The 10,961-nt window shown below is 33.0% G+C and overlaps 2 protein-coding genes across 2 annotated transcripts in view; one reads left to right on the forward strand and one right to left on the reverse strand.

Moving 5' to 3' along the window:
• The window catches only part of LOC18592500 (mitogen-activated protein kinase kinase kinase A), an 80,058-nt gene extending 72,269 nt beyond the window's left edge, over positions 1-7,789 (reverse strand). The window contains exon 1 of the mRNA XM_018125502.1: positions 7,433-7,789. Within this exon, the coding sequence (XP_017980991.1) occupies positions 7,433-7,789 (357 nt within the window). The remainder of the gene's footprint in view (positions 1-7,432) is intronic.
• On the forward strand, positions 8,774-10,151 carry LOC18592504 (thioredoxin). Its single transcript, XM_018125325.1, has 2 exons — positions 8,774-9,161; positions 9,681-10,151. The coding sequence occupies exons 1-2, from the start codon at positions 8,921-8,923 to the stop codon at positions 9,998-10,000; spliced, it is 561 nt and encodes a 186-aa protein (XP_017980814.1). The 5' UTR covers positions 8,774-8,920; the 3' UTR covers positions 10,001-10,151.

Raw genomic sequence — 10,961 nt, forward strand, 5'->3', positions numbered from 1 at the left:
GCATGGGTGTCCATACCCACTTTCTAATTTTGCATGGAAATGAGAAAAATGCATGGGTAGTGAAAATCACAAGAAAAATCAATGAAATTTACCTTTGTAATGCTTGATTTCTTGATTTCTCTTGATTTTCCCCAACATTTTCAACTAGGGTTCTTATTTCTTTTCCCCCTTTTCTCTCCTGGTTTAGACGGCTTGAAGAAGATGAGAATTCTAGAAATTTTGACCTTTTTAATGGCTAAAATAATATAATATTTTTTATTTTTTAAAATGTTTTATTAATTTCTTAAATTCTAGGCATCCATTTATTTCCAAATCTTCACCATACACTTGTCCCAATATCCATAGCTTAGATAAAATTCTCAGACTTATCCAAAGTCTTGGTGGAGTAATTTTTAAAATTTACACTTTTGCCCTCGTAAAAGTCAAAAATTACATTTTTGCTCCAAAAATTGAAAAATTGCCCATAGACATATTTTTCATCCCTTATACTCATATCATTCTCCAATTTGTCAAATTTGATCTAAATTCTCTCAAAATCTCAAATTTTGTCTGCGAGTGGTAAAATTACGATTTTGCCCCTACACTTCAAAAATCACCGAAATTAAACCTATTCACTTCCTATCATTAAATTATACTCCAAATGGTTAATCTTGGTCAAAAAATTTCACTCCATGATCAAATTATTATCTTAGGTGGTAAAATGACGATTTTACCCCTGAACATCAAAATTTTCAATTTTTTTCTAAATGAACCCTCGAACTCCAAACAATCATTTTTAGTCATTCCTGGACTGTAAAGTATTAAATTTCATCCTACAATTCCTATTTGAACTAGTTCGAGGTTAAATCAACTTAAATGTACCGTTAGGTACAATACCGAGTTTCGTCTATTCTTAGGGACTTTCCTAGTGTAATAACATGCTACTCAGTGCATGTATGTCATGACATGTGTTTATAGGGTCGGGTTTTACACTTAAACTTACAAATACTGATGGTGACCTTATTTTGGATCCTTCATCTTATAAGCATTTAATTGGTCAGCTTATTTACCCCACCATTAGTCAACTTAACATTGTTCATACTGTTCATATCTTAAGTCAATTCATGCAAGCACCATGAAAGCCTCACATGGATGCAACCACTCACCTACATCGATATCTAAAAACAAGTCTAGGCCAGGGTATTTTTTTCTGTTAATACAAATTTGAACCTTTGAGCTTATTGTGATTCAAATTGGGCTAATTACATCATGACTCATCGATCGACTACGAGTTATTGTATATTCCTTGGTTTAAGTCCAACTTCCTAGAAGACCAAAAAGCAACTACTGTTTCTCTCTCATTTGCTAAAGCATAATATATGCTAAAGCAGAATGTAGAGCAATGGCAATGACTACTTGTGAAGTCACATGGCCTAGTTATTTACTTTGTGACTTTGGTATTCTTGTTGCATCTCCAATACTTCTCTTTTGTGACAATCAAGAAACTTTACATATAGCAGCCAACCCCGTCTTCCATGAATGCACTAAACACATTGAAATTAATTGCCATTTAGTGCGGGATAAAATTCAAGACGACCTCATTTCCACTTCTCATGTTTTTCTTTCCATCAATTGGTTGATCTTTTCACTAAAACCTTAGAAAATGAACAATTTCATTTCTTGAAGGACAAGTTGGGCATTTACAACCTGCATGATCCAACTTGAGGGGGAGTATTACACTAGCTTAATCTTCTCCTTGATTAGAGCATGTTGACCAGCTCCAAATCAACTACAGTTCTCCTTGATTAAAGCACGTCAATTCTTTCTTAATTTTTGCAATATCATTTCTTCTTATAATTGAATTGTTAATTGTTCTTTTTCTACAATAATAGTTTACGCTATAATCTTTTCTTTCTTTTTCTATTCCCAGCTCATATTTGTATATAAGTATGTACCATTGAGTAATTGAAAGTGAATGAAAAATACCATTTTCTAACAGGTATCTCAATTCTAAAAAGCATATATAGCCTCCAATTTAAGCTCAAAGATATTTTGATAATTTTATTCTGCTTGCAATGTTTGAGGCTTGTTTCCCTTCATTTATGGTAACATTGTTCTTTTAGAGTGCGCATATTGGTTTAACCGCTGAAATGGCCTTACGAGGCCAACTTCATTTATGGTAACATTTACTTGTTGAGTACTACAATTAGATATAGCAATATTTTTAAGGTAAGCTTCATTAATAAAAAAGAGAAAAGCTCCTTCGTGAGTACAAAAGGGTTTGAGGTTCTTATGTTCAAGAAACATATGAATCTCAAACCTTAGGTCACAAGCTCTTAATACCAAGAGCTTTCCCTAATATATGTTTAAACCATGAGACCATCAAGAAGGGTCGTAGCTGTCTTTTAGTGATTTCTTGCTTATTTGGAGCATGGGAAGAATGATGGCATTGAGAGCTATATACATAACAACCATGCGGTTGTTTATAGCATTTATTTTAGATTTTTATTTTCATCTATTTTTTATCTTTTGCGCCATGGAACTATGACAAACAAAATGTGCTATTTGTTTTCTATTGGTCAAAGTGGCTTATTATTATTAGCTGACTTGATGACCAAGTTTTCAGTATGTTATTTATATGTTGTTAAGGAATGAAAAATCTGCTTGGTTAGCCTCTGATTTTAGGAATTTTCTTTCTTAAAAAGTTTTTCTTACAAAAGCTCTCTTTTTAGTGATATTTATGGTATCAGAGTTGAAAAATGTCTTAAGGGATTTGTTCAGCCATTATTCGCATGTTTTTTGCCTTCGAGATAAAGAGACAACCTATGTTTTCTTCTCTTGAAACCTTGAACCGAAAAATCAAATGGCTTTATCGAGCTTCAATGCTTCTTCACCATTTGTCTTTATAGATGAAAATTTTCCCATTTGGAGTGTTAAAATGAAGGCATACTTGAGGGCTTGCAACTTGTGGGAGATAGTAGAAACAGGAAGTGAACCACTTAAGTTAAGAAGGGATCCCGCTGTTACTCAACTTAAGCAGCATAGTGAGAAGATTACGAAAAAGTTTAAGGCTTTTGCTTGCATCCACTCTGTCGTTTCAAACTCGATCTTTACACACATCATGGCATGTGATAGAGCCAAAGAAGCATGGGATAGATTGAAGGTAGAATACCAGGGAAGTGGTGGTACTAGGCATATCCAAGTACTTAATCTATAAAGTGAGTTTGAAGTACTCAAGATGAAAGAATAATAGATAATCAAGGACTACACAGACGAGGTACTGAAAACTGTAAACCAACTTAGATTACTTGGTGAAGAGTTGAATGAGAAGAGAATTGTAAACAAAATACTTGTTAGCTTACCTGAAAAATTTAAGGCTAAAATCTCCTCACTAAAAGACATTACAAAGCTTATTGTTATTGAGCTTATCAATGCATTTTAGGCATAAAAGCACAAATGAGCTATGAAAGTGAAGAAAAAATGGAGGGGGCTTTGTTGACAAAGTAGAAAAGAGGTGCAAATAGTAGCTGTAAAAAAATGAAGATGGAGAAAAGGGAGAAAGATAGAAGGCCTGGTGATGGAAGAAAGTCAAACAGAAAATTCCTACCTTGTCAGTACCGAAAAAAAAGGGACCATTCAAAAAAGTTTTGCTAGTACGGACCAAATGTCAAATGTCGTTCTGTAACTAGCTTGGGCACATTGAGAAGGTTTGTAATGCCAAGGTGAATTTTCTAAATGAGAAATCAAGGGTTGTAGAGGACAAAAAGCAGCAGATGAAGTTTTGTTCATGGCCAAAAATCCTGATATATTGAGAAGACAAGATATTTTGTATATCGACAGTGGCTATTAGAATTACACCACTAGAAATGATGAGATCTTTACTTCCTTGGATAGAAGCTTCAGATCTCAAGTAGAGATAAGTAATGGGAACTTTTTGAAAATTTTTGGAACAGGAACTATGAGGGTTGAAACTCCATCAAGTATGAAGTTAATTCCTAATGTCTTTTTTTCACCAAAAATCAACTATAACTTGCTATAAGTCAACTGGTGTAAGAAAAATATTCTCTCTTATTTGATTACAAGTTTTGCATTGTTTTTAATCCCTGTGGAAATAAGCTACTTGCTACTGGCATGAAGAACAAGTGTTTTCCATTGTATTGGAAAAAAATAAATCACCAAGCCTACCATTGTCTAATTGATCATTATGAGCTTTGGCATAAACAACTTGGGCATGTGAATTGCTTCTTTAGAGCTCATGGCATCTACTAATTTGGTAGAAGGTCTTCCTAAGTTGACTTAACCCGACCACCTATGTGTGGCTTGCAAATTTGGGAAGCAAACCAAGAAGCCTTTCCCAAAACAGAGCATGTGGAGAGCTTCTTGAAAATTGGAGTTGGTGCATTCTGATTCTAGAGATCCCATAAATGTGCCATCACTTAATGGTAGTAAGTATTACCTTTCTTTCATTGATGACAAAATAGGATTTTTCTAGCTTTATTTTCTCAAGCAAAAATTAGAATTGTTTGGGTGCTTTGTGAAGTTTAAAGCCTCGATTGAAAATCAATTTGGCAATACAATCAAAGTTTTTAGAACTGATAATGGTGGTGAATATGTTGCTGATGAGTTTGAGGAAAACTTGAGAAAGCTTGAGAAAAAGCACCAATTTACTATCCTGTATAATCCACAGCAAAATGGAGCCATTAAAAGAAAAAATTGAACCTTGCTTGAGATGGCTTGGTATTTGATTTTTGAGAAAGATCTATCAAAACCATTCTAGGCCGAAGCAGTTAATACTGAAAATGATTTGCTAAATATTATGTCAACTAAAGTTCTTTTAAACACAACACCATATGTAGCTTGGTTTGGAGTTAAACCATCTGTCTCCCATTTGAAAGTATTTGGGTGTATAGCGTTTGCATAAATACTAGAAAATAAGAGAACAAAGCTTGATAAAAAATCTCATATTGAAATTCATATTGGTTACAACAATGTTAGCAAAGGCTATAGGTTATTTGATGTGAATACTAACAAAGTCTTTGTGAGTAGGGATGTTGAGTTTGAAGAAAACAAAGATGGAACTGGTCAACAAAGGAAGCTGAAAATTCAGAAAGCCTACAAACTTTCATGACAAAGAACCAGCTAAAATTGAACTTAAAGAAGGTGATAATGTTGATTATGCTCTTGTACGTGGGACTAGGTGTTTCAATGAAATCTGTAACAGGTGCAATCGAGCAATGTTGGAACCTAATACTTTTGATGAAGCATTCAGCTCAAATAGGTGGAAACAAGCTATGGAGGTAGAGATAGATATGATCATAAAAAAATACTTGGGAGCTAGTGTCTAGACCAACTGAGCAAAAAGTGACTGGGGTTAAATGAGTTTATATAACTAAATTGAATCCAGATGGTTCTATCAACAAGTTAAAGGCTTGCTTGGTAGTCAAGGGTTTTGCACAAGTATATGTCATTGACTACATTGAAACTTTTGCCTCGGTTGCGAGGCATGATACAATCAAACTATTAGCTACAATTGCAACTAAGAAAGGGTGGCAACTTTCGCACCTGGATGTGAAATTAGCCTTTTTAATGGTTTGCTAGAGGAAGAAATTTTTGTGGAAGAACTAGAGGGTTTCGTTTGTGCCAAGTATGGAAGACAAGGTATGCAAGCTCAAGAAAGCTTTGTACAGGCTCAAGCAAGCTCCCTGTGCTTGGTATGGAAGGATTGATGAATATCTGAACAATAAAGGATTCATGCGAAGTGAAAACGAGCACACTTTGTATATCAAGGACTAAAGGATTGAATCCCAGATTATTACTTCTATTTATGTTGATGATATACTCATAACTGGTCGAAATGGTTTTCTCTTGAACAAATTTAAGCAAGAGATGATTAAGGAATTTGAAATGATTGACTTAGTCTTTTTCATATCTTTCAATTCTATTATAAATGAATAGTCCTCCATATCGTGGAAATAGATTCTTTTATCTTCATTATGAAAAATATGAAAAGAGGAGTTTACAGTTTATATTCTTTTTTCAAGAACTCTAATTTAATTTCTTGATTTTATGTTAATCAACTCCGAGTTAAGTTTAGTTTCAAATAGAGTTTGAATCATTTATTTTTTTCAAATTCAATATTTTGATTTCGTGCTAATTTTTCATAAACGGGTTATTATTAAGTCTATCTAGTTTTTCATGCTATATTTATATCTGACACGTAATATGTCTAATCATATTTCGCCATTTGCATTCCTAAAACTCTATTGTAGAAAAAATTGTTAATGGTCAAGCAAGTTAATTCATAGCTTATCGAATTATGTACTAGTTTTATTACAAGTTTAGGATGCAAATGATAGTTTAAAGCAATTATAACTCAAGTTTATGTTTACAAAAAGATATATAAATATATATATAAATAAATAAATATATATAAAATATAAAATATAACTAATTAAATACGATATATAAGATTTTATATAATAATTAAATATATAAATAGTTAAATAATATAAATAGAAAGGAGAAGATAAATAAAATTTTACTNGTGTCACGTGTGATTCCATGACGTACTTTCATGCTGTTTCAAATCTCAATAGATTGGAACAGGGGCGGGGGGTGGCACCCCCAAAAAATTTTTGTAAATTTTAATTATTATATATACTTTTTTAATAATCCTGAAGAGTAGTATATTTATGGAGGCCGTAGCTCCCCAAAAAATTTTGAAATATTTCATTTATTATAAATTTTTAATGCTTTTCAAAATAATTTTTTTATTTTAATAATTAATATAAATAATAAATAATAAAATGACCATCTAAACCCTAATCAACGTTACCTTAATTCAAGTTTATTCATACTTCTTTCCCCCTCTATTTCTTTTCCTCTTTCTCTTATCTTTTTGTTCTTTTATTTTACTTTACTCTCTATTCTTTAATTAACTACTGAAACATATTTTATTTTTTAAAAGAGAGATTTATGATCTTGTGAACTTGGATAAGATAAGATTTTTTTTTATTTCCTTCTTTCTATTTATATTATTTAATTATTATTTGATATTCTATATATGGTATTTAATTATTTATATTTTATATATTATATTTTATGAATCTAAAAAACATTATCGAACATAACTTTTTTTGTAAGGTTTTCTTTCTTATTTTTTTTGATTTATATGTTATATAAAATTATTTTCTATTATAAATCTCTTAATTATTGTTTAAACGTAATGTATTAATTTCAAAAAATTTTAATTTTTATTCTTCTTCGACTTTGACTCTCAACAAAAATTGGCTGGCTCTGCCTTTGGATTGGAGGATATAATTTTTACTTGATAAAAACTCTAATGAGAAAGGATATTTAGGAGAGAAACTCTGGTATGGATCAAGCTCCTAAACAAGCACTACAATCCATCTTCAAAACCTTCAAAGATAGCATCCAAAGATTCCAATTTTACCTTTGCAGATTGAATTTTCTCTTCCTCAAAGTCATCTCTTGAACTCTGCAGTAGTAAGTTGCTCACTGCAACATCCACTCTCTCTAACTCGTTCATGTTCTGATGCTCTCCACATGCTGTCGGACCCTTCCGTACCAATTTTGAAACCAATGACCATTTTGAAGGCTTTGGCTTAAACAATGTTGGAGACAGGAATAACAGGAGGGTGTGAAAGATGGAAGTAGTGGTCAAGCTTGCTTCTCTAAGCACTCCAGCCACTGCAGAGTGATGATGGTTTTGTTCTAACTGGGGAAAGTCCCTCAATATGCTATCCATTTGCCTCAATGGTGCAAGAGAATTTGCAATTCCCTTTTTCATGGTCTTCCTGGAGGAAATGTAAGCTTTTATATTGCTCTCAATTCTCAAGCTCTCCTCCCTTGCTTCGTCGAAGAGCTGAAAAGTTCCTGAGCACTTTGTTTCATCGACAAAATGGCGTCCCTTGTGTTACAGCATATAGATCCAAGTGCTTTAATGAACTATCTAACAATTCATTGTCCCATTTCTCATTGTGATGCTGAGCCAAAGCTTGCTGTGTGAGGGGCAAATTAACAAGATCCTCTACGCAAATTTACAACTCTGCTGTGGCAAATAGAGTGGTGCAAAGTGTTTCAGCATTTGATGATGAAGCTACCTGCCAAGACCTAAGCTTGTTCAGTTTAAAAAAAAAGGTTGGCCATTTTATTATATGTTTTACAAGTAATACTGTAAACCAAACATCTTATATACCATAATGATAAAGTTTCATTATCGGTGAAATCATTGATGGTGCAAGTTCATCAATGATTTCATTTTATCCTTGATTCCTTAAAGATGAGAAACACAACTTATAAGAGTATTTCCAAGTACTTAAGATCTTTGTTCTTTAACACATATTAAGGGCATATTCATTTAACAAGTTATTAATTCACTCAATTTTTTCAAAAATGAAAAAAAAAGTTTATTAATTCACCCATTTCGTATTGAAATGTACTAATTAATTTGATACCTTTCTCAATATATCTAATTTGTATTTACATATAATGCTTCAATTGGACATTCTCAAAGCCCATAGAAAAGCCCACAGTTCAAGGTTTAATTTCCTCGTACATAGCAAGGGCCATACAAATGTACAGGGACTACGTTTTGCTTAGTGGATGAGAAGTTTGTGGTCAATCGATGCGAGGTCTCTGCCACAAGGAGACCCTTCCATGGGCTCTCCACTGCCTTAAGATTTTCCTTTCTCAGGGTAAATAAAGACTCCCCAAATATCAAATGTTATCCACATGAATTTGTAATCTGTCCAGCACCTCACAATTTTTATTTTTATTTTTTTCAAAAGAATATCCACTTCTAAATTATAATCATCAGAATTTCAAAACTGGCCCCCAAAAAATATCACTCCTGCAAGGCTGCAAAGGCCATATCTTTCACCATTTTCATCCTCCCAAGACTCTTAGCGAAGAGCTAGAGATGGCTCTGGAAAACTGTTTTCAGTTAAGCTCAGCTTGCACTACTAGAGCTAGTGTGCTGCAAAGCTACCATCATTTTTCTTCTGTTGAGAAGGTTCATTTGCCGACATTTAGAGGGTTCAATAAACCCAATTTATCATTCACTTCTTCTTCTTCTTCTTCTTCATCTTTAGCTCATTCATTCACTCGCAAAAGCCAAAAATCCAGGCTCATCTGCAAAGCTCGTGAAGCTGTAGATGAAGGTACGCTGCTATTTCTCCACTTTTTATTTCTTGCTAATTTATTCATGTTTTATTGTTGCCTTTATTGCTATGGATACTCCTTTTAAATAAGCCTACCTAAAGAAGATCAGTAACCAGACTTCTGTGGTAGGTTGATGATAATGTCCCAGGAAAAAAAAATAATCCTTCTTAAAATGAAGGAGGCATAGACAAAGTAAAAAATATTGCCTATTAAGTAGGTGGAAGAAAATGAGAGGCCAGCAAGTGTGGTTGATAAAGTAATTTGGTTATTTGTGTTAAGGACCTGAATCTCATAGTTATTAGGAATTATTAGGGTGAGGGGTTAGGGGAAAGAGGGACATTACTCTCATAATTTCATTACATAGCCTAGCCATGGAAACACCTAACCCAGAAAATTTCTGGTCCTGTTTTTAATTGTCAACAATCCTACTAATTTTAGCGTTAAGAAGCATTAATGTGGCATGATATTTTTTGGTAGTAATTATTGCTAAAATCCGATTCATATTCTACACTCTGCAGTTGCAGTGGTGACAGAATCAAGCTGGGGTGAGCTTGTCGTTGGAAGTGAAACTCCAGTTTTAGTGGAGTTTTGGGCACCATGGTGCGGACCCTGTCGCATGATTGAGCCAGTTATCGCTGAATTGGCAAAAGAATATGCTGGGAAGATTGCTTGTTACAAGCTCAACACTGATGACAGCCCAAACATCGCCACACAGTTCGGGATTAGGAGTATTCCAACTATGCTGTTTTTTAAGGATGGGGAGAAGAAAGAGAGCATCATCGGTGCAGTGCCCAAGTCTACCTTGGCTGCTACCATTGACAAATATGTTGATAGCTGAATCCAAACAAATCAAAGTTTGTTGTAAGAGCTACATGGTCTTGTTCATACCATGCCAGTTTTATATATTATTCATTCAAATGGCCTCTCTCTGAACATTTGCTTCCATTAATATATATGTTGTAAATATTAGTAGTATGTCATGTTTTTCAGTTTGCCGTGCTCAATGCTCTTTGATTAACCTGCATTACACTCAATTATATTTCTTAGCTTCTCCTGTTAGACATTAAACAATTACCCAATATTCTAACTTCTAAGATTTAGCATTTTTCCTTTAAAAGTTACCCATCTATTCTAAAGCCCAAAAGGTTTGGTAAGAAAGAGGCATTCAATGTCATCAAAGATTGGGGTCAACCAATACCATGCAAGTAAAAGCAACATATATACATATTTAATTTTTATATTGCTTGTTAAATAAAGTAAAAATAAATTATATATAATACAATTAATAATTTTTACATGATTTTTGGGAAAAAAATATAGGGTTTTGCTAAAATTTAGTTATTATGAGAAAATATATAAAACAACTTTTACCTATAAATCTATAGTAACATTAATATCAATCCAATAAGAAAACTTTTTAAGTTCATCTTCATTGCACATGTTGTATATGCACTAGCCAATAAATTGTTCCCTATCTAGTCATTTAACACTTCAACAATAACATATCCATCATCCAGTGCTTGAATTGGGTTATTTAAAACATAATGAAAGAATCAAGATGAAAATGATTCTTGTTGGTGTTTTGAAAATCAAATTAAATCAAAATGACAAATAGCGTATTAATGAACCCAAAGTCGATTGCTTGTTTAGTCATCAATGAGGCTTCCTAAATAGTTTTCCTTTTTATTTGGATCGATTAAATATTTGATACCCAAATCATAGTGAAACTAAAGATTTGGCATATGAAAGAAAGAAAAATTCATAATTAGGTACTTCAAACTTTCATTTTATCAATTTGT

Source organism: Theobroma cacao, chromosome 8, assembly GCF_000208745.1.
Source record: "Theobroma cacao cultivar B97-61/B2 chromosome 8, Criollo_cocoa_genome_V2, whole genome shotgun sequence".
NCBI lineage: Eukaryota > Viridiplantae > Streptophyta > Magnoliopsida > Malvales > Malvaceae > Theobroma > Theobroma cacao.

Bases quoted from the DNA above. Each gene is read 5' to 3' on its own strand.
- LOC18592504 (XM_018125325.1), top strand. From the start codon at position 8,921: ATGGCTCTGGAAAACTGTTTTCAGTTAAGCTCAGCTTGCACTACTAGA. The intron at 9,162-9,680 runs GTACGCTGCTAT...TACACTCTGCAG, and splicing joins TCGTGAAGCTGTAGATGAAG to TTGCAGTGGTGACAGAATCA.